The 24,880-nt window shown below is 41.5% G+C and overlaps 1 protein-coding gene across 3 annotated transcripts in view; it reads right to left on the reverse strand.

The window, feature by feature from the left end:
• Positions 1-7,962, reverse strand: part of PARP8 (poly(ADP-ribose) polymerase family member 8) — a 175,801-nt gene extending 167,839 nt beyond the window's left edge. The window contains exons 1-3 of one of the 3 annotated variants that reach the window (XM_044232154.1): positions 7,764-7,962; positions 6,633-6,734; positions 5,649-5,703 (exon numbers count right to left, since the gene is read on the reverse strand). In XM_044232154.1, the coding sequence (XP_044088089.1) occupies positions 5,649-5,703; positions 6,633-6,723 (146 nt within the window). In that variant the 5' untranslated portion in view covers positions 6,724-6,734; positions 7,764-7,962. Of the gene's footprint in view, positions 1-5,648; positions 5,704-6,632; positions 6,735-6,821; positions 7,314-7,656; positions 7,726-7,763 lie in introns of those variants that run through there. The other 2 variants (XM_044232162.1, XM_044232146.1) reach the window with 2 other exon arrangements.
• Positions 7,963-24,880: the final 16,918 nt, after the last annotated feature.

Below are 24,880 nucleotides of genomic sequence, written 5' to 3' on the forward strand. Positions count from 1 at the left end.
CAACTATCCTCGTCATGCCAGTTCAACCACTGCCCCTTAAACCTTACGTAAACATCGACTCACATGGCAATATACTCCGACTCTGCTTCTTCCTAACTGTAAGCTACTTAAATTACCTCCGCCTCAGTTTCTTTAGCTATAAAATGCAAAAGAGCTGACAACATCCCTACTTGTCTCTGTTGCAAACATGGGATGTAAGGTAGGCAAAAGGTACAGCAGAGACTATGCCCAATAAATATAATTAAGAGTATTATCTTAATCCATGAAATAAACGGAGTTTAAATATTTTACTAGGTAAGTTTCAATAAAGTTATATTTGTGTTAAATTGGTGGTTATTTTAGGTCAGTGGTTTTAAAATTCATTTAATAATGAAATCCTTTTCAAAAAAATTGCATACAGAAAAGAGCCAGAGCAGCTATAATTTACAAAGGGATATGACAGCTCAGATTTCACTCACTCATTGGGCTTCCTTCATACTTCCTTCACCAGGCACCCCAGCTTCCAATGTAGGCCTCAGGGCTCCAGGGAAAAGACTTTTTTTCCTAAATCATTATTTTTGGATAATAACTGATAAAGTATAAAATCACGGAAAGCAAGTCCCCATCACCAAGAGGAACATGCTAAGTTCTGATTTTTAAAAAAATGATCATTCTTTTCATTATGACATCTTAAGAAGCACTTGATGGTTTCAAAATAATTGCATATTTCAAGATTTCTAGAATGAGTATGTAATTCTTTCACAATGAAAATTGATTAATGTCTTTGAGGTGATCTTCTTCTACTTCGCCACCCTCTCAACACCCCCAGGCCTGCACCCACATACACTTCTCCTTTCGAAGAAAGTCAAAACAAATGCACTTTATCAATCAAGTAAATTGCCTCTCTCCATGGCATCCCATGAGCAAGGAATTAAACATTGGGAACCCAGGTGAATTAAGGCCCCCCAGAAAATCTGCTTGATCACCAGAATGCTATTGATTTTTTTAAAACTGAATTAAATACTTTTAGAGTCCAAACTCCCTAGTGTGTCATCGTTCCCATTAACTCTCTCATAATGTTAAGCAATTGCATTATCTTTCTGTCCCCTAAAAGCCTCTGAGCACGCCACAGGGCTTATAACTTAGCTACACGGCTTCTGAATTCTTAAGAAATTCTATTGCAAATGACACGACCAGATTTGGAACTTTTTGAAGTATTTGACTATCACTATACCTGACCATTTAGTTAGAAAACTGCTTCTCATCTGCCGGAAGACCTTTTAGCATTCATTAAATGATTGAATAAGCATCTACTTATTCAAAAAAACATTGTACTAGGCGGGGAGACAGGATCTGGGGAAACTGCAATGAATAGGATGGACCCTGCCTCCAAGAAGCTCAAGGTCAGACAGACGCTCAAGGAAACACTTGCTAATAAAACAATATGACAACATGGTTTTAGAAATACCTAGAAGAATAATACAGGGAACAGAGTGCCAAAAAAGACTTCTCATAGAGGAATTTGGTCAGATCTTTAGCAAAGATCCAACAATGAAGGCCTCCCAGGGCTGAGATGGGGGAAGATGGGGAGGACAGGATGTAGATGGGAGTTCTGCAGCATGTGCAAAGGCCCAAGACAAAGGAGGGTAGCATGTGATTTGAGGAACTGTGGAGACTTCTGTTAGTGATACATGTGATGCTCCAAAACAGTTATGTGAACAGAATATCCCAAAGGAGGGGGGCCCATACTCACACACTTCAAAAGATGCCAGTCTACCCAAGACCACATGAAAGAGCGTCCCTTCCTATAATTAAAGGTATACACCTATAGCCAACTCTGAACATTCTGCCAGATATTAAGTGTCTAATGTATTAATAGTTTCTAATATAAATGTTAGATTTCTCACCACACAGTCACACTCCTCGATTGGAAAACTCTCAATTTAATAAACATTTCTTTATTCTCATATCCTTTCTAAAGGGAAGACACTTTTACATTCTTTTTTTTTTTTTTTTGACACTTTTACATTCTTGAGTGAAAAAACACTGAGATCTCAAGAGTATAATACAATCCCTGGAGGCATATATTTTATATGCATATAGACACATAAAATGCTGAAAGAATAAGTTCTAACACATTAATAGAAGATGAAAAAATCACGTGTTTCTTATGTTCTTCTTTTTTTTGGCTTATGTCTTTAACAAAAAGTCTTGACAATAAATACTTCTGATTTGTGCATTTTTTAAAACCTCAGTTATATCCTCACAATATACTGTCCTTGCCGGAAACACAATCGGGGAATCCCGCAGGGGTCCATGGCCAGGCCCAGTGGGCTCCCCTTGCTCTGTCCTTTCTTTGACAACTGGCACCACGGACTCAGCCTGCTCTCCCATCCCCAGGAGCTGTCACTACTGACTTTCTCCTTCCTGTTTCTTCTACCACTAACTGCACGACTGACGACAAACGAGATGAAGGGCCAGAATTCCTTTGTGGTCTTAAGGATTTTACTATCAATCAATAAGGGAGAAAGAAGGAGGCAGGAGATCACAAGCATGACAAGTACAGGGAAGGAATGACTTTTGCATAAACTTCCCAAATTGTGTACAGTTGAGGCCAGACATTAGCACATCCCTGATCCTGGAAGAAGCACTGGGTAAGGGCCCATGGAAGGTCCTGAATCACTGACAGCTGTGAAGTTATTCCAAGAAGTCCAGGAATCAGAGATGTGTAACAAAGACCATTGCTAGAATAAATTAATCTAGCTGTATATATACATTTTCAAGCATATGTAGACAGTCTTAAAAACCAAATTCATAACATCTAACACTCCTTCCTCATTATTTCTCAATCGAAAGACACGAAAACGATCACTCTCCAATCAGTATCTGCATGATCCTTTGATGTTCGAGCGTCTCCATGTTCAAAGAGGCTAAGAACAACAGTGTAGAAGAGGGTTACAGAATGAGGTACATACATGGTAGCTTCTTCAAAGAACCGAGTAATTTCTCTTAAATTCTCTGAGCCTCAGTCTGTACATCCACAAGTGAGGATATAACAGTTAAATGAAACTTCTCTTTAGGGAAACTTAACTGAACTCAGTCTCCCAAATGACTCTAAGTTCCCCCTTGTTCCTCACCTTAAGTCCACCAAGAAAACAGAACAGCCAATGTTAACAAGCCTTTCAACCTCCAAATGAAAGCTCAGTTTACCAGGCCACTGGCCAGCCCTGACACAGTTGCCTCTTGGCATTACCTCCCACCCACAGAAACATAAAACAATGTATGTGTAAAACAAATTCCCCTATTATTTCTTTTTTGAGTAGTAACATGTGAGGTCAACCTTTGCCCTTAGAACAAAGTGTAATTTGTTCTTAGAAAGTGTGAGAAAGAGAAAATGGTTTATTATGTTTTATCTACAACCTGAATTGAAAATGATCCTTTAAATATGTTCTCAATGGTTTAAATGAAATGATAGTTAAATATAATTCCAGATAATCATATACTATTTCTCCTTAAGATTCCCACCTCCTTTAACCATGAAGTCAGTCTAGTTTATCGAAAATGACACTATTGATAGACTATTATAAGTTAATAAGCACTTTCAATCAAAACAGCAGGATTTTTTAAAATTTTTAAATGCCCAATTAACATGCCACAATGAGAAATACAGAATGAATATCAGATTCTAATGTAGTTAATGAAAACAATGCATTTTTATCTTCAGGGGGAAAAAATGTCTTCTCTGCCAATAGCTATAAATACATAAAGAGATTACCATTAAAGGGATTATTAGCATTATTATACTAAAACAAACTTTTATATATCCTTTTGTAGAGCAAGCTTTTGGGGACACAAAGAAATCACAAGAACAGTCTGTTAAAGTCTTCTTTAGTAGATACACAAGTCCCAGGTATTTGAATCTGAGACAAAAGAAAATACTATCCCTTAATAGGATTACACAGAAAAGGAAACATCTCTTACATTAAGAGCAACCAAGGTGCTTGCTCCTACAGTGAAAACTGAGGTTATTTTAATTCGTTTATTATTTATCCCCAACCCCCCCCCGCCCCACCCCCGCCGCCTTGCTCCTGGAGGCTTCCATACCTTCTTCACCACTTGCTATGTTAACACCAGTTCAATAATTTGCTGATACAGAATGTTACTGCAGCGTTTGACAGATCTCAGAGATTAAGTGTATGGCTCACTCCCTCATTGTACAAGTAAGTAAACTGAGCCCAAAAGAACCCAAGCATCTTCCTGGAAATAAGCTAGTTAGTTGAAAAACCTACCTAGAGCATTCCCTAGGCCACACCTCTCACTGGGTGAACAGCAGTAACTGTTACATTGCTCAAGCAGCTATCTACCTGATTGCGTGGAGAATGTTTTCAATGGGATCCATGGCATATTTTCACTGTTAAAATAATCCAAAAGGATATTAGTCATACACCAACCTCCTCTGGATAGTAAGTGTAGGAGCAGCATTAATTTAGCTGAATCTCCTTGAAATTATTCTTTTTATTCACAACTACGGTGATAGTACCACAGTAAATTAAGAAGTACTGTAATTTCATCCTCTCCCAGTAAGTACATGTTATGTGTGTTATGTTCTCAACTAGTAAATCAAATCAATATGCCAGTCCTGGGGCTTAGGCTATACATATGGGAAATGCAATAACCGTTTTAATTAAAGCTTTTTTGAGACACAGATTGCAGCACGGATCCTAAGCATTTTAAAGATTCACATTAATTCCAATCTTTTAAAAAAAATGTATTTACAGAGGAAAGCTGCTTCTGCAATTTATATGTTCATAAATGTTTCCATTAAGCTAAGCAATATTTTGGAATGTGGTCTAATGATATTGAATGTCAAGTCCTAACAGCAAGGCTAAATCTCTTGACATTTCTCATATGTGGCCACTGCTCTTTTAAACAAATGTCCCCAAAGGGCTAAAAGGGAGAAAATCCTAACTTAACAAGTGAAGACTGCAAGATGTATTTTAAAAGCTACCTTTCATCTTAACTCTACCTCCTAAATACAAAATTGGATTTGGACTTCTTTCACACTGTTAACAATTTAGTATTAATATATGAATCTGTCATACCTCCCCCCAAGAGAGAAGTTATACACTCCAGCTACATATAAGTTCCAAATTCTTTCCAAAACTAAATGTAGAAAACCGAAATACCGCTCCTTAAAAAAAAAAAAAAGAAAGTAAGGAGAGCTGGCAGACTGCATATTTATGTCACCCTTCAGAAAACATGGAAACACGCAGCCCCAACTCACCAAAAAAATTATTACTTGTGTTGAAACTACTTTGCGACACCTTTTATGTTTTATGCATTTCACTTCATGCCCAGGATTCCGGTTCTTCACCTGCTTGCAGCTATCAACCCCCAAATCTCTCCAGAGCGAGCTACTACTACAGTATAACAGCTTTAATATGAACAGTGCAAGAGTTCTGCTCATTGCCTGTGGCGTGATCTTAGAAACCCTTGAATCAAACATATCTATGTTCCCTCTTATTTAAAACGGGGGGACCTCCAGCCTGGGATGTGGCTAAAGGACAGCAACGAGAGAAAAAAAAAAAACCCAAACACGGAACATGCTAAGAACAAAGGAAACACAAGCCTGTGAACAGGAAATGAAGCAACTCTATACACACAAATACCTTTTGGGGCCGCCAACGTAGGTGAAAGTAAAGGTGGAGTCTGAGTATCTGAAATCTGAAACGGAAAAGTCCTGTTAAAAGCTACCCCTCGAGTGGGTTTTTAACCTTGGTCATGACTTGGGCCCCCTATTTAGTGGAGCCAAGAGAAGGCCTGGCGGGGAGGGAGGTGTGGGCTGGAGAACCGGGAGGTCCCCTCTCCGCGCCACGCAGGAGGGGATGCTGCGCACCCCCCGCCGGGTGCCGCGGGAGGCCGCCCCCCGCAACAAGTGCCGGGTGCCATGGCAACGGCGGGAATTTCCCGGTCGGGGAGGCCGGAAGCGGCCCCCGCCGAGCTCGTGGCTGAGAAAGCAAAATGCGATCCTTCTCCCGGGGGAGCAAAATGGACGAAAGGCGACCCCCCAGGCAGGGGAGCAGGGCGCCTCGGGAACCCCGGGAATCCCTTCTCTTTCCGGGGCAACGCACTGTCAGTCGGAGGGGACTAACGGGAGCTGAAGGCGCGGAGATCGGGCCAGCGCTGCCCCCCGGGGGCCTCGGCGCCGGGCGCAGCCGGCCAGCGCAGCGTAGCGCAGCGCAGCGGACTCCATTCCCGGCCGCCGCCGCTCAGCCCATTGCGCAAACCCGCGGGTCCTCCCCGCCAGGCTCGGCCACCGCCGCTGAAAGCCGGGAGGCGGGCTGGGGCGCTCCGGGTACCCACAGCCGGCTAAAAAAGACCACGCACGGCACCTCCGCCTAGACCCCCGCTGGGGCCACCGTGGTTCAGCCCCCAGAGCTGGTAGCCGCCCCAGACTGTGGGGGGGGGGGGCGCCCCCTCCCCCTTTTCGCTCCCGCTCCCGCTGCAGCAGCTGTTGCCAAATGAACCCCGGAATGGGGACATGCAACCCACCCCCAGCCCGAACCACACACGTCGCGGTCAGAGAGCTGGGAAGGGGGGCGGCGGGCGGAAGCTGGCGCTGGGTCCGAGGCTCCGGAAAGGCGAGAACTCACCTGCAAACAGGCAGTCCTTCTCGGCTCTGGACTTCTGGATCACGACGTCGATATCCTTCTGAATTCGCTCTTGCCTTGAACACATCCCCATTAAATAAATCCCTGGAAAAGAAGCAGCCGCTATTTCCACCCCACCCCACCCCCCTCGCACGCTTCCAGCTTTCGTAAATATTCAGTTAAAAATGAAACCTCTGGCCGAGGCAGGGGCTGGAGGCGAAGTGGTTTCGGAAGTGATCCTGGGTGAAACAGGAGGAGGTGGTGGAGGAGGAGGAGGAGGGGGAGGTCGGCTTTGCATTCCCAGATGTGACCGCCCAGCTGCTGCTCGCCACTGCTGGATTCCAATTTCCTCCCCTCCTGACAATGGATGGTGATGACACCGAGTCTCACTTTCTCCCTCCCCCGCCCGGACCAACGGCCGTGGGGGGCCGAGGGTGCTGGAGGCGGCCGGAGAGCGATCACCGGCGGGGCGGCGGGCGCCGGCGAGGGGCGAGCCCCGCTCCGCCTCACGCGCGCACACCCCTCGCGGCCCGCACGCCGGCCTTCCACACCCGCGCACACTCGCGCCCGCGGGCGGCGGCGGCCGTGCCGAGGCTGCTGCAGCGCCGCCCGCCGCAGACCCTCCCGCGCCCAGTCACCGGGTCCCGGCCGCCGGGGTGTGAATAGTATCCGCCATCCCGGGCACAGGCTGGGCGTCCCCGCCCCGGCCGCCGCTCGCGCCGGCAGCTGAGTGGGAATGCAGGTAGTGAAGACTCCCCGGGGCTCCCAGCCTGCACCCCCCCCTTCCACCACTTTTATGAATTCGACTCCACTTTCGGAAGGGATTATGAGTCATATGGAAAACCCAAACCGGAGCGGCTGGGAGGGGGGAAGCGAGGAAAGAAAAATCTTTAGAAATTGAAAATAAATATAACGAACAAATCTTTCCTTGTTGCCACATCAGGCTAGATGGAAAAAAGCCTTGACATGACTCCAGACAGACGCTCCCCCCACCCACCCCCCTCATCCCCGGCCCGGGCCGCCTCACCACCAGAATCTTTTTCTTCCAGGTGGGGAGGTAGTTCAGTCCCTTTGGGACACCCTTTAGGAAATGCAGCCCCTTTCTAGGGACTTTCTCTACTTCCAAAGACTCACCAGTTCTTCCCTCCTAGGTATTTCCGTCCATAAAAAATTGGCAGAATCAATGAGCACGTGCCAGGGTCTCCCTAGAAGATGGATATCCGTTTGGCTTGTTTTAAGAAGCCGCTCCTTTGCCAGTCAGTCAAAGGAAAGCTCCTACCATCCTGCTGTCCTTTTCAGAAGTGAGAGAGCGCTCTGATCCTCACTTCCTGTTCTGCCTTAGGACACCTCAGGGCTGAGGTAGCCGTCCTGCCTCTATACTGCCATATGCCCTAGGACAGGCATCCAAAGGCACTTTTCTTGTTGTTTTTTCCCTCCACTGAGAAGGCTGCCCTGAGCAGACCGTGCGTGTCTCCTCTGGTTCTGCATTCCCAGTGCCTGGTGCAGTGCCTGAAAAATAGGAGGCAGGCCTGAAGGCTGGCTGCATGCAGGACTGGTGGTGCCTTGCAGCTTCATTTCTGTGTGGCTACCACAGTCTTAGACAACTTCTTTATCAGCAGAAGTACCCAAGAGTGGCCAGACAGGCTCAGACCCTGAATCAGCCCAGTCTGGATTCTGATATGGGCAACCCACTGATGTGTAGGAGACTTAGAAATGACTGTCATCCCTGACGGGGTCTTAAGATTCCATAGAGATAAATGCAATGAGAAATCATATGTTCCAACCCCTCTGGCTTGCAGAAATAAAAACACGAAATCATTTGTCCTACAGCCTTGAACACAACACAATCACTGAATTTTAAGAAGAAACATTCCTCCGCATTAAGAAGACTGCTGCTGTCTTTGATGTGAAAGTCACAATACAGTACGTTTTCTGTTCAGAACTTCTGAAACTTCCCTAGGGTAGGGCCAAGGTGTTTGTTAGTCCTCTTGGCAACCAAAAACACTTCCTTCTGTTCCATGTAGCCAGGAGTATCATGTGTATTTCCCTCTAGCCCTCTGTGCTCTAATTTCTCTAAAATGCTTAAAATCCAACAACTTCCCCCAAATTATTTGATGGTTGTCTCTCTATCCAGGAACTTTGCATTCTCAAAGTAGAACCCTTACTACAAATAAATTTGAAATAGTTTTTAAACCTACCTGATGTATTTCTTCTGGATCACCTCTTGGTTTACTACTCCCTTCATAAAATAGGCCTTATTGTGATTTGTCCTATATTTGGCTTTTTTTTTTTTTTTCAAACTTCACAGGCTGCCCTGCTTTTGTTAAACAAAACTGACCTCACTCCGTTCATGCCCTTAAGGTGTGATATATTTAAATATTTTTAAATGTTAAGGGATAACATTAAAAACAAAACAAACAAAAAAAGCCCCTTTCTATTTAGTATGCATTTTTGCAAGATAAGTTCCTCTAACAGAAACTGTACCCTGGCATCAGTGTCCCATGCTAGATCCTTAGGCATGATTCTTTCAAATTCAGCCCACAGGCAGTGTCTCATTTATGTTACCTCTTACTTAAACATTTAGATTGGTGATTAAAAACTAAATGGACGTTTGAGATGAGGAAGTTACATCCCTGCCTTAAACATTCCTGTGCACACACACACACAATCACATGAATTCAGAAACACAGCACATAGTAAGCCTTTAATCCATTTGTTAAAGAAACAAAAATCATTCACAGTAAGAGAATTCTAGTAGCATGCTATAGGAAATTCAAGATAGTAAGTAATCAATACATTGGATGATTGGGTCTAGTCAAAAAAAAGTCCCACCAGTTTAGAAAAATGATCCCAAGCCAAAAAAAAAAAGTATTGGAGGAAAAATGTAAATTCTTCACCTCTGCTGAAAGCCCCAGCTGTAGAAGTAGAAGGTAATGGAAATGTGGCAATAAGTTCAATTATTAATAACTCGCACGTGTCCAGAGCTTATTAGAGCAGCCTGATATTGCTGCAAATGCTTTGCATATATTAGCTCATTTCATATTCATAATAATCCTTTATGGTAGCTGTTACTGTAATTCTTCGCATTTTACAAAAGAGGAAACTGAGGCACAAATGGGATAATGAACTTACCTAAAGTGGGATGTAGACTGCAATGATTATTTTCCTCTCCCCAAAACTTTCAGCAGTTGAACTGATCTTTGAGGAAAATGGATGTTCAGAAGCCTCACTTCAGAGCAAACCGGCCTCACCCATGGCAGCGGACCAGGAGTTAAGCCAACAAGAAACCCGATAATGGATTCTGAAGCAGGCCTGGAACCTATGGGTCTCAAAATAGCTTCTCCTGGTGGCAGCGATCTTTCCCTTTCCTGCAATTGAATTTCCTTTCAAATGACTCTCAGTCCTTGGGAAAGTCTTAAGGAAAGGAAAAGCCTGACCTCTCTTATTCCTTGGAAATTAAGAAGAGGGCAGGAGGCAGGATTTGCAAAGAAAACACCCACTCTCCCAACTGCATGATGCCATCCTCGGTAGCAAATCGCCATGAGAATGCCCAGCAGCTTTGGTCAGCTGTGGAACCAGCCCTGTGACAATTTGCTCTTGAGGTAGAATCAGAGTGGACGAGGGAGAGCGTGAGCCTGAGGGATTACCATGGGAAGAGATCACCAAGAGAATTTCAGCCAGGGTGAGGATGTGGAGATTTCATCTGAGAGAAATGGGAAGCCACCGGCAGGAAGGTGATCTCAAAATTCTTGTCGACAGTTAGATTTCTAAGAACTTCTTGTGGTGGCTTTGTAATGGAAAGAGATCCAAAAAGTTCAAAATGCTTGCTAGACCCAACGGACCCTTCCTAAATGAAGTGGGTTTGGGCAATTCTTTATGCTTGTGGTATTGCTTTGGGAGAAATGAATCCTGCCACCCTGACTTCCTTTGGTAGGTCTAGCAATCAAAGTATGAGCAAAACAAAGTCACCCTTGAATAAACTTGACAAAGGGGAAGACAATTTTAGGTGGTTTGGCATGAAAGTCGTCCAAATCTGGTCCTTAGCCTATCTCCTAACAAAGTCAAATGGAGCAGTGCATTGGTCATACTGAATATTTCATGCACTTTCTAGCAACCTTAAGACACTTAATATCGAAGCTATAACATGAAACCCGAACTGCTCTTTTTAGCTCCAGGCTTTTCTTCAATTTAGTCACATTTGTCTCTCAATAAACTTTAATTCTCATTTCTACCAAGAAGCATCCTTGGGTCACCTGGGTGGCTCAGTCAGTTAAGCGTCAGCCTTTGGTTCACATCATGATCTCAGGGTCCTGGGATCAAGCCTCACACTGGGCTCACTGCTCAGCGCAGAGTCTGCTTTTCCCTCTGCCCCTCCTCCCACTCATTCTCTTAATCTCTCCCTGGAAGGAAGGAAAAAAGGAAGGAAGGGAGGAAGGAAGGAAGGAGCACCCTTGACTCTGGTTAGATGCCTTACCATCCCATGCAAACAAACTCATACTTCTCAACTTGTACTCACTTGTTAATTCTACTTCATTTTGAATACCTCTTCTTTTGTTTATTTTTAAAAATGCATAAATACTGCATGACTATATTCTCAATGCAAACTATTTAAAGCATATATTAATACAGAGAGTAAAATCTGAAAATTCCTACCGCTAAATCCATTCCTGACCCCAAAGATAATCAGTATTAATAGTTATAAGAGAATCCTTCCATTCTGGCATTTAAATATCCACATATGTATGTTCATAGATCTATACATATACATCTTAATTTAAAAGGAACCATATAATATATGTTCTTTTGCAACTTGACTTCTCCACTGTCTTGGAGAACTTTCTCTGGCAGTGCACAGATCTAGCTCATTCCTTTTAGCTACTGCAGAGAATTTTATTGAATGGACTCACCATAATACATTTTAATCATGCCTCTGCAGTCAGGATGGGGTTTTCCAAATATTTTGTGATTAAAACAATTTGCAGTAAATGCACATCTTTATGCACAACTTCAGACGAGATCGGGCACGTTGAGGGTAGTATGGCCGTAGACTTTATGCACAATTTCAGAAGTTTCTTTGGATAGATTGGTTGAAGTGGACTGGATGACAGGGAACTGGCTATTTAAAAATTTGGTAGGTATAAGCAAATTGCTCTCAAAAATACCTCATTTTATACTCCACCTAATTCTCTGCATCATTCCCACTAATATGTACTGTAAATCTTTAAATCTTTTTCAGTTGGTTAGATGAAAAATATTTATCTTGCTTTTATTTGTATCTCCCTGATTATTGGTGAGATTGGGCATTTTTTTCAAGTGTTTGTTGGCAATTGAGTATACAAGTATAATTGAGTATGATTGCCTGTCATATCCTTTCTCTGTATTCTAATTGGGGTTTTCTGACTTTTTAGTATTGATTCATAGGAGATCTTTATATATTCTAGATTGCGATGCCTTTTCTGTTATAGATACTCTTAGTTAGACAAAAGTTTTAAATTTCCATTTATTAAATAAAATTAAAATAAACAACTTAAAATTAACTCCTTCAGACCAAATACTACCTTCCTCAAAAAAATCTTTCCTGATTTCTCCAGCTAACTAACATTTCTTCTTCCCTGGCTTCTCCTTTCCTAGACTGTAAATTCCTTGTGGGCAGGAATTGATTTTATTCATCTTAGTACACACAATAGAAATTATTTTAGTATGATAGACAGTAAGTAGTTTAAGAATAATTGTTGGCTTGGCAAGAAATCTTAATTACTGTCTTTTATTGCCATTGTTTTAAATTCCTTGAAATTTTGAGTGCCCCTGTAGTTCTTTGTTTCCACTGTTCCTAAATATCCTTTGGCATACTGAGTGTTGAGTATACTGGTGGTACTCAAAAATACACATTGATTAATTGATTTCATTTTGTTATGCTCTTTGACATGTCATGCTGTTGTCACAAAAGAGAAACATTTCCTTAAGAGTGTTCCATTGGATATTAATTTCATATAATATAATGATATTTCCCTTCAAAATTGTTCTAGATTCAAATAAATTTGGGAAATGGGATTAAATAAAGGTAATATGCTTCTATCTAATTAACTTGAGGCCTTACTATGCTTAACTAAGAGGGATATGTGGAATTTCCAAAAAGATTTAGATGACTAAACATGTGGGGGTTTTGTTGGTTGGATGGGTTTTTGGCAGTGTATTGTGTTTCATTTTAATAATTTCAATTTAATAATTTTAATAACATATATGTTTTAATTCAGGTAAAACAGTTCCATTATATATTCATTTTCTTCTTTGTGATATCAGTTGTGAAACATTTTTAACATTCATCCCAGGAAAGGCTTGATGTGATGATTATGATGATTGAGCTGTGAAGTAGAACAGGATCAAATTCTGACTCTCCAATTTACCAGAGATATAAATCTGAGGAAGGTACACAATCACAATCTGTTATTACCTAAAACCTCAGTTTTCTTGCCGAAAAATGGGAAGAACATGGCTCTTGTCCCTTAATGGCTGAAGAAAAAAGATTAAATGAGATAAGCACATGAAAAAAGAAATGAAGAATTTGCTTAGTAAGAATTTATTATTCTTAAGGAGCCACCTTAAAAATTTTCTCTCTCACTTCCATATGTAATTGACTGATTCCTCCTCTGTTTTCCCAATTAATCTGGTAATTTTCTATTGTGTTCTTGGGATACATTTGTTACAAATAAGTTGTGAGTCCCTGTGTAGGGCCTTCCTCTTACTCATATTTATAAGTCCTGTGCGCTTGGTGCCAACTGGGAACCCGCACATATTTGAGGTAGAAGAAGGAGCTGGTGGAATTCTAGAACACGTGGTTCCCTAGAGATACATTTCTTTTCTTTCTTTTTCAACTGTTCGAGACATCCATATTTATTTGTTTTGAAAGGAAGTTATAGAAAAGTTGAAAGTACAGAACAAATAACTTTTTTTTTTGGTCCAAAATATTGAAGAGAATTTTGCCAACCTGATGCTCCATTACCCCCAAATACTTTAGTGGGTGTGATAAGCAATTCAACAAATGGCCTTCAGGGTATCAGGTCCCAATCTCTGGAAACTATAAATAATATCTTCTAAGGAGAAAACCTTTTTATATATGTGATTAAGATTTTGAGGGATGCCTGGGTGCCTCAGTCAGTTAAGTGGCTGCCTTCAGCTCAGGTCATGATCCTAGTGTCTTGGGATTGAGTCCCACATAGGGCTCCTTTCTCAACAGGGAGCCTGCTTCTGCCTCTGCCTACCTGTGCGCTCGCTCTCTCTCTCTCTCTCTCTCTGACAAATAAATAAAATATTTTTTAAAAAAGTTAAGGATTTTGAGATGAAGAGATTATCCTAGTTTATTGGACTCCAAATGCCTTCACAAACATCCTTATAAGTAAGAAGCAGAGAAGACAGAGGCCAGAGAAGCGCAGGCAGAAGAGGAGGTAGCAGTGGGACCACAGAGACAGATTCTAGTGAAAGAGGAAAGGAAGAGGAAGAGGAGGAGGAGGAGGTGGAGCTATATTTTGCTTTTGATTGCTTAAATAGATTTCTATTTCTAATGCTATCATGTCTAGCAGACAGAAAATTTATCTTTAGTTTTTGGGAATTCTACTCCAGTTCTCCTGGGTTGTATTGAAATTTAAGAGAGCTTACACTGTGTGAAGGTATTCCTGGGAGGCCAATCCACTCCTTGGTCAGTGGACCACCCAAGTCAATGCTGGAAGCCCTTGTCTCCATCCACATAAGCTCTTCCAACTGCAAAAACAGTGCTTAATTGCTGTGTTAGGAACCACTTGGCTTTCTTTCTGTTCCTTCTGAGGTCCGGTTTGGAGCTAAGTCCCATGCAGACTTCCTCCATTTCTTTTGTTCTTCACTGCACTGAAAAGATCACGTTGCTAATATTGGGTGGGACAGTAAAGGGGAAGCCCCATTCTCTTCTTGTTTTTCTCAAACATTTTAATTTATTTTATTTTTAAAGATTTTATTTATTTTTTTTTTTTTGAGAGAGAGAACAAGGGAGAGAGAGTGCAAGCTGGGGATGGGGCAGAGGGAGAGGGAAAAGCAGACTCCCTGCTGAGCAGGGAGGGGAGTTGCAGGGCTCAATCCCAGGATCTCAGGCACCTGAGCAATACCTCCATTACAATAATCCACTCTTCCTCTTCGAGGTCACATTCAAGGTCAGTATATTCGTCAGGCATCGTTGGTGGTAAAACAGAACTCTAACTCAAACTAGCAAAGGCAAGATTTGGTTTGCTGGCTCAAATAACTAGACACGGTACTTGGTTGGCTTACCAAACCAAAGCAAGAGTGGGAAGAGCTAGAGACTTAGGGAGTCAAACCGGAGACTCAACTCAACCTGAATTTTCCCTTTCTTTCCATTTCCGTTTCTGCTTCGCCTTTTCTTACTTTCAAATAAAGAGGAAAATGGTCTTGTGGTAATCCCAAACCTATAACATTCTAGCTTAATGAATCCAGTAGGAGAAGGATAACTTCTTTCCTCCAGGACCTATATATTCACCTCATAATAAAATAATATAATTATCAGGATGCCTGGGTGACTCAGTCAGTTAAGTGTGTGCCTTTGGCTCAGGATCCCAGGGTTCTGGGATCAAGCCCCACATCAGGTTCTCTGCTCAGCGGAGAGCCTGCCTTGCCCTCTCCCTCTGCCTGCCACTCTGCCTACTTGTGATCTCTCTCTCTATCTCTCTGTCAAATAAATAAATAAAATCTTTAAAAAAAAAAATACTTATCTTCCCAGCTTGGATCAAGGGTCTCTCTTCTGTACAGCCACACTGCCAAGTGGATGAAGTCTTATGAGGTGTTAGGCCAGGTCAAGTACAGACTCCACGTTCAGGGTCAATACTTAGAAACGAATGAAGGCAGTGTCTCTTACAGGTCTTTTGCTGGTCTGATTTAAAAAAAAAAAAAAAATCATTTCCTGCCTCAGTTGACTGCACTTCTCTGGACTAGATCTGTGGTGTTCACTCATCTTTTGGGGGCGAATTATATCAAGAAATGGATTATTTTATTCCTCACAGTGTAGATTTCTTCTCATTTTATTCTCACAGAATAATCATTAGAGCCACAGGCTATGATGAGAGGCTATGAGAGAGATCTCAGTGCCCCTCCTCTGTGCTTACCGCAGCGACAGGACTTAGCACACTTACTATCCATCTTCCTTTTTTAAGAGGCTAAGCAAACGTGCTCAGAACCCGAGTCATTTGCTGTGTTCAACAGTAATTCTCTTATAATTAAGCTAATGTGTGAAACACCAGAAAACACTCAATAAATACTCATGAAAAGCAACATAACGGTATCCATCCACGGTGCAAAATGGAAACACAGAGAGAGGGCACATAACTCAGACTGAACTGGGGAACAGGGTTTGTAGGTAGATGCTGAGTATTGGAAAAAAAAGGGAATAAAAAAAGAGAAAAAGGACATTCTAGGCAGCGGGAAGCCCGTGGAGTCTATAATGTCCTGAGCTCATCCACATAACCTTGCACGCCCATTGGTACACATCTTTTCCTCACTCCACGGGCAGTGATTTTTATATTGGGAGCTGGAAACAAACTATAGTGGGGTAGTATTTACCACAGAAGTCAGGAACCTTAGACAGTGAAAGATTTTGAAAGGGAAGGCACTACTTGATGTGACTTGCTCAATGTCTGCTGGGGAGAGTTCTTCCTCAGTGGTTTTGCTCGACAAACTTGGTGGAGGGACCATCAACGGCCACCATGTACTAAATGTCTACAGCCCTGTCCTATCAAATCAGTCTTAGCCAACTGCTTAGCCTTGAACTATGCCAGGCCCAACCCAAGCTTGAGTCCATCTGGACCAGGTGCGGGCCCCATAGCTGCACCAACTTAAATCCATCCCACTTACTCGTATGTCCCACAGAATACAAATCTGTTTCCTCCTGCCACCTGGCACACCAGCCTCCTAAAATGTTGACATTAGCAAGCTTCCAACAACAAAAAAAAAAAAATGTTGCCAACTCTAGCCATATTTTTCTTTTTTTGTCTGGGCTATTTTAGGTGTGGGCCTGTCTAATGGTAGAGACATGATCTAAGTGGGTTTTCACAGTTCTTTGAAATCTAGGAATATATATAGAAAGACAAGTTTATTTTAAAAAGACACATCCAGAGATTGGAAGGGAAAAAGTGTTCTTTTGGGGTGGGTGAGATGGACGCTTACAAAATAGCAGCCACCCCGTGAGCTGGAGGAAATGAGCAAAAACACTGGAGCGCTCTTTCCAAAGTCACTTTGTAGCTTTTCATTTAAAAATTCGCTTTTATAAAAACATGAAGTGTTCTCTTTGGACAGACTGTTATAAACGTCTTTCCTGACATCACAGGAAAATGCTTTCTTCCTTTTCCCCTAGGTTTGATCCCTGAAATCACTCCACAGAGTCTTCCCTCCCTGAATCTGATCCTCTCTTCCCTGGGGGGGGGGGTGGCCTTTCTTTCTGCCCTGGGTAGGAAATACTGTGTGTTTGAAATGATTGTTCTACCTGTTTAAACTTCTTATAGTTTATGCAGAAAATTTACAATAGAACCAGGAGTTGGAATTCCTATCGCTATCACTAGTTACTGTCATGGAGAAGTGGTTACAGAAGAACCTAACAGGGATAATTTTTAAAAAATACATTTTTCTTCTCCCATCTTATGAAAGTGCATCATCCATGAAAAAGTTGCCATAGGGCGAGTTTTTGTAAATCAAAATGTGTCATTCACGTTAACTGTATACAATGATTTCAAGTATTAACAAAGCAAACTTATGATTTCCAATGTCCGTATTGAAGTTTAATGGAATAGATTCCAGTTTTACTTGAAAATCCTCCTGTCCTTCAGCCTACGTGGGAGAAGTGTCCTCTTTATTGTTGGTGGTTGTGTGACTCTTTTTGGCCTCCTGCGAAATGGAGTCTACCAGCTGCCCTTGCCTTTGGGCTTGTCCATTGACAAGCTTTGGTTAATAGGTTGTTCACAGGTATGAAATCAACAGAAGCTAGAAATGTGCTAGTGTGTCTGGACTTGCTCTCTTGCACTTCTGCCATCACCATGAGAAGATAAAAACCTAGGCAATCTGCTGGTTCTCAGAAGGGTGAGAGCCTGTAGGGTAGACCTGGATTCATCTTGCAATTTGGAGCCAAGCCCACTCTACCCCAGCCTAGATCAGGCTCAGACACATGAATGAGAACAAAGGATTGTTGCTTTAAACCACGGAGTTTGGAGTTTGTTCCCCAGCAGTATTGTGTTAATTGTTGACTGACACAGACAGCAAAGGCAAAATAAATCAATAAAATGAGGCAAACAGTCTACCAGACCATTACTAGCATAACCTAGACAATCGAAGGTTTTCTCGAAAAGAAAACCTAGTATAAAAAATCACCAATTTTAAACCTACAAAGATGCTTTCTGGTTGGCTCAGATCATGCTCTATAAGCTGAAGGGACAGCTTGAAATCAAACTTTCAAAAAGTCAGATTCTTTAAATCTGAGTGGCTACATTTTATACTGTACCTAGAAATCATAGCAAAGTGTTAAGAGTGATTATTTCTGAATAGTGGTATTATGAATATTTTTTCCTTATTTAAATATTTTTGATAACATAGATTATTGGGATAATTTCAAAACATTTTGCTTTATTTTTAAAGGAACAAATTTAGCCTGTTTTTCAAATTACAGATTTTAAAATAATCACTTGCTTCTCAGCAGGAATTTCAGAACTAACAACAAAAAATGTGGAAAGCTAACATTGCTACACTTCAATAAGTGAGGTATTTATTTTATTTTTATTCTGCTTTTCTGAACTATAAAAGAAAAAAAATTAAGATTTTATTTTATTTTCTTAAAGATTTTTTTTTTGGACAAAGAGAGAGAGAGAGCGAGAGCACACAGGCACGGGGGTGGCAGGCAGAGGGAGAGGGAGAAGCAGGCTCCCAGACTAGCAGGGAGCCGGATGTGGGGCTTGATCCCAGGACCCTGGGATCATGACCTGAGCCAAAGGCAGCTGCTTAATGACTGAGCTGCCCAGGCGCCCCCCAAAATATTTCTTCTTAAAATAAACCTTTTCACTAAAACCCAGTTTCTGGGGATGCATTTAGATATTGTTTATCTGATTTCAGTAGAAATCTCTGTAATAGAGGTGTATCTTATCAGGGTTCAGAAACAGTTATTTCTCTTCTACATAAACTTTCCACAACCTTCCATCTAGTGACACTATAGAACTGTGATTATCCACCCCATAAACACTGATAGGGATCTCCTGTGATCCCAGGCACAATGCTACCAACAGGAATCTGCACCACAGGTCACAGGGGGGTAAGTTCAGTGAGCATAACCCCTGTGGTTAGGCAAGTGAAGGCTGAGCTTGTTCACTCAGCATCAGCTTCCTGGGCCCCCAAAACACCCCCTTCCCTTCCACCCTGCACCCCTACCGCTTTCCTATCAAGGTGACTTTTTAGGAGTGGCTCTCTCTTTTTAGGTCAGAACACTTCTTTCCACTTTGATTATGTTCCTCTTTCTTCCAATATGAACCCAAAGTATTTTGGATTTTGTTTTTGCTTTTGTCTTAACAAGAAGTTGGGGGAAGTTCTGCTCTGTCTCTAATTACTTTGTTAAGTCTAGAATCTTCTCTTTCCAGAACCATTTTCTATTAGGAAGCTATCCCAAGAGCTTCTAACTTTAGAAACCAAAGCCAAGAAAACATTTTTCTCTGCTTTATCTTTTCATATTCCTCCCCAGAGGCAAGCAGTACTCAGAAGTACTAGAAAGTACTCACAAGTGTTTGGGTGGTGGGGGGAGAGAGAAAAAAGTAAAATGAAATAATGGTGATAGAGATAGAGAAGTAGATAAATAGAGATATATGTGGAATAAATTAATGGCCATGTCATCACTACATAATTACTGTTTTTCTGTACTCTTTATTAAAAGATACCCTTTAACTTTTTTCTTCTAGAAAGGTTTCCATCCACTAGTCTGCTACTTCCTCAGCTGGCAAGGACCAAGAGACTACTGGAATTAACTGTTTTGGAAAACATGCAGCCAACAAATTCCATCAAGCCTCACACCCTTGCCTTTCATGGCAGCCTTAACTGATCAAAGCCTCCACCCTCCTGTGTACGATCCTTTCTTCCTGACTCACCAGTTCTCTTCCCACACACTTCTGCCCACAGCAGCTCTCCATTCTCCAACAGCCCCACTGTGTTCTTTTTTTTTTCCCCCTTTTTAAAATTTTTTTTTATTTTTATTTTTTTTCAATTTATTTATTTTCAGAAAAACAGTATTCATTATTTTTTCACCACACCCAGTGCTCCATGCAATCCGTACCCTCTATAGTACCCACCACCAGGTACCCAAACCTCCTACCCCCCCCCCCGCCACTTCAATCCCCTCAGATTGTTTTTCAGAGTCCTTAGTCTCTCATGATTCACCTCCCCTTCCAATTTCCCCCAACTCCCTTCTCCTCTCTAACACCCCTTGTCCTCCATGCTATTTGTTATGCTCCACAAATAAGTGAAACCATATGATAATTGACTCTCTCTGCTTGACTTCTTTCACTCAGCATAATCTCTTCCAGTCCTGTCCATGTTGCTATAAAAGTTGGGTATTCGTCCTTTCTGATGGAGGCATAATACTCCATAGTGTATATGGACCACATCTTCCTTATCCATTCGTCCGTTGAAGGGCATCTTGGTTCTTTCCATACACAAAGATAAGCTCAAAATGGATAAAAGACCTCAACGTGAGACAGGAATCCATCAGAATCCTAGAGGAGAACATAGGCAGTAATCTCTTCGATATCAGCCACAGCAACTTCTTTCAAGATATGTCTCCAAAGGCAAAGGAAACAAAAGCGAAAATACACTTTTGGGACTTCATCAAAATCAAAAGCTTCTGCACAGCAAAGGAAACAGTCAAAAAGAACAAAGAGGCAACCCACGGAATGGGAGAAGATATTTGCAAATGACAGTACGGACGAAAGGTTGATATCCAGGATCTATAATGAGCTCCTCAAACTCAACACACACGAAACAGGCAAACATATCAAAAAATGGGCAGAAGATATGAACAGCCCCGCTGTTTTCTAAGCAGCTGTTGTCTCAGCAGCCCCGCTCCCCCTGTCTATAATGAAGAAATCCTGCTTCAATCTGTTCCCTCACTGAAAGTCCCTTCTACCTTGTCTTCTATCAAATCCAGCTTTCCTGGGACACCATGAGCCTTCTGTAGCACCTCAAATTTCCCCACACTCTGGGCCCCAAATCCTTTTCCCTTCTCTGCCACTTTCAGATCCATATTGTTCCATGCTCATCTAGAAAGTTTAGTTTCTTTGAGTCGTTCTGTCTTTTTGTATCATGTAACTTTTACTTTGTGTAGAAAGGCATTGGATTGTGTCAGACACTGAGGGAAAAGGGAATCTTAGGGTGCCCTGCTATTTACACAACGAGAAATTCTTAGCAGACAGATTTCAACAAAAATGTAAGATTGATCTGTGCTTGAGTTTTTCTCACAGTCCTCACACTACACATTTCTTTCTCAGCACCAATATGTAAGAAATAATTATTTTTTTTCCCTGAATATTATTTGTCTTTTATGGGCTACCTCATATACCATCTGAAAGCATGATCAAAATATTATGTTTATGGATTTTTTTTGGCTTGTTTGCTGAAGAAGGGTTTAATGGTCATTGTGTCTAAGTGTCCAGAAACTGCCAAAGAAAATATTTTCTTGGTTTGACTTCATCTAGCGCTCTCCATCTGAACATAAAATATTTTATAAAGAAAGGCGCCAACCAGATAAATGCCATGCAGTCAACACAGTTAAACCGGGTTAACTTAGCATGACTCCACCTGGGTGGTGAGAATATAATGGTTTTTGAAAGAGATGGTCTCTGGAATTAAGTAACTGAAAGAGAAGCCCATGCATACAGATGTGCACATACCAAGGAATAGAGACCAAGAATAGAATCTTTCACTTTTTCCTCTTCCACTTCTACTTGCTGGAGTGAAATTGCAGAGATTTCTTTGGAGAGGAAGCAGAACCCTTCATACATCAAATGCAATGCTCCATGTGTTCAATGAGGACACATGACCTAAGCTTTGAAGAGCTTTTAACTAATTCCCAATAAGCTTATCAGGTGTCCATTTAGTGCATCTCAACAGTCAAATTACAGTGACATCTGTGAGTTACATCTCTCCATATACATCTGGTAGTATCTTTAATCTCTAACAATGGTTTACTTGGTTATAGAACTCTAGGTTGATAGTTATTTTCCCTCACGATGTGGAAGATATTATTCCTCTATTGCCTGTTCTTATGAACTAGATCCTATCTTTTAGCATCTCAATTCTTTTTGAGAACATTTAGAGCTATATCTTCTAAACTTCAGTAATTCTTCAGCATTTTATTTGGCTCTTTTGCTGCCAAAACTACTCACTCTTCTCTAGAAGGTTAAATCTTTCTTAAAAAGTTTCAATTATTTTCTCTCTGTGTATTTCATAGGGTCTTTGTACTATATTTGGTTCTTTATTGCCTGATTAGTCTTTATCCTTTTGAGATGATTAGTCCCAAAAGAACTCTTCCTTCAAAATTTGTCTCAGTTCTTCGGCTCTTTGTTTTTTTGGCTTATAATCAAAGATAAATTTCTTATTTGTTTTGTTTTGTTTTAGGGAAGTTCAGTGGAAGTTTTTCCAAGCTGAATAGGATATTAGTTAAAAATATAAGCCTCCTGAAACCTTAATATAGAGGCTCTGACCTGAAGACACTTCTAGTAGTTGATGTGACCATTCATTTCTTAAAACCAGCTCTTTTTCTTTTGAATTGAATCACCCTTAATTCTGTAAATTGAATGTTATATTGCACCAGGCAAACTGCTGTGAATAATTATAATACTCATTGCTGAGTGATGTGACTTTTTCCTCAAAGGTAGGTAGTTGAGGGAAATTGCATGATTACGTCCCTAGGTGCCTTGGCTCATTCAGGGAGTCATGTTGGCCCTCCAGGGAGCTAATGTGTCTTTAATTATTTAAAGGTTCACATAAGACCCCTTATAGATAAAAGCACATTAGCTCAGCAGCTAAACAACAGTGACATGAAACATGTCAGATACAGAAGAAAGAAGGTGTAGAAGCGAATGCAAACACAGGTGCTACCATCTCTCTGAAGTATCCCGTTCCTCTATCAGTACTTGGTTGATAATGGGAGACCATTATGCATAGGAATTACCCATGTTAGATACATTCTGAAATATAGGGGCCTTTCAAATTTCTATACAGCATCCTGAGAGACAAATTACATCTAGAATATACTCTGATATCTTGTAGTTGGCCAAATTTAAGAGAAATCATCTGCCTTTTTTTTTTTTTTAAGATTATTTATTTATTTATTTGTCTGTCAGAGAGAGAGAGAGCAAGAGAGAGGGAGCGAGCACAGATGGGCTGAGGGAGAAGCAGGCTCTTCATTGAGCCAAGAGCCCAATGTGGAAATCAATCCCTGGACCCTGGGATCGTGATCTGAGCCTAAGGCAGATGCTTAACAGACTGAGCCACCCAGGCTCCTTGTTTGAAAGTAGTGTTTGAAATGACAGAAGATGACCATGTGAAGACACAGACACACAAAGGAGGAGAAGGCCATGTGATGGCAGGAACAGAGATGAGAAGAGTGTGTCTTTAAGTTAAGGAACTCAAAGAATTGCCAGCAAACTCCGGAAGCTAGAAGAAATGAGGATTCTCCTGTTCAGGTGTCCCCTTCAGGTGTCTTCAGGTGTCTCCCCTTCAGGGAGCATGGCCCTGCCGACACCTTGATTTCAGACTCCTGTCCTCCAGAATTATGAGAAAATAAATCTCTACTGTTTTAAGCCATAAATAAATAAATAAATAAATAAGCAAATCCATAAAATTATGAAAAATGAATAAACTTATGAAAATATTAATACATCCATAATGTAAAATATTTAGATGCTTATACCATGAATAAAAGTGTTTCTTTTCAACTCCTGTAGCCATTATTTCTCTTTACTCTTTAGGGAAAAGTTTAATGTGAAGCCTTCTAAGCTTTATGAAGGAATGTATATGTACATGTATATGCGTGCATGGGTGCATATGTTAAATATACATATATATATATACACACACACACATTGTATCTATAATACATAATATACACATGTATAGACAAATAGAATATGTCTGTATATGTCCCCTAAACACAGGGGCCTGAAAATTATTTAATGTAAATTGGACTGAGACATAAAGGCACATGTGAGATTCCAAACAATCCAGTTGGAAGCAACCTCAGTTGGTCAGATCAACAAGAGTTGGGGGCTCTCAGCTCCACTTCTCTGATCGCCATTAAAACAGCACTTTAATGACAAAGTTTACTGAAATGGAAATGCATGTGGTGGACATTGTTGGGAATATATGCAGTGGGGTCCTGGCCACTCACCATCCCCCCTGCCAACACCCACACTCCTAAACAGAAGATTCATTGCCGGGCCACGGCAACGTTTGAGTGAACCCATGCCGAATTCTTGGTCATGACTATTGTTGCCGGAAGGAGCCTGTGTCTTCAGCTGATCGAATCAAAAAAGAACACAGTTATTTTCATTCAACGTTCGAGGGGGAAATGGCATCTCTTCAAACATAGCAGAGGAAGTGTGAGGTAGTTATCTGGTGATGACATAGAATTTCAACCAAGAAAATAAAACAGAACTAATTAATAAGGTAGAGTGAAGATACAGAGAGGACAAAAATATTTATATTGTGTCATCACTAAAACTCTCCATTAAACCATCCTGGAGTTTTTCCTATTATCCCAATGCCCTTTGTCAGGGACCGCCTCCGGCCGGGAAAGTCCCCGCCATTACAAGATGGCGCTTGGCTCACTGCCAGCAAAATACGCTGCAAGTAAACACCGAACTTTCTGGTGAAGCCCGCCTAAAGGAGGACATAGTCATTGGCTGTTTCAAATTTAATCAGCATAGTAACAGGACTCTCATTGGCTCTCCCCATTGCTTGGCCCCTTATTGGTCACCTTGCTCACTGATTGGTCATGTAAACGTATATAAGTGTGTGGACTTGGGGAAATAGAGAGAGAGAAGATACTTCTGAACCGGGGCTTCTTGTCGTCCTTGCGGGTCGAGGGCGACAAATGGTGCCGAAACCCGGGAATTGTTAATGAGTAAGTAAACCTTGCAAGGAGAAAAACCGCAGGTAAGCGGGGAAGGAACCACAATTAAAGTGGTGGCAATCTT

The sequence above is a fragment of the Neovison vison genome, chromosome 1, assembly GCF_020171115.1.
Source record: "Neovison vison isolate M4711 chromosome 1, ASM_NN_V1, whole genome shotgun sequence".
Classification (NCBI taxonomy): Eukaryota; Metazoa; Chordata; class Mammalia; order Carnivora; family Mustelidae; genus Neogale; species Neogale vison.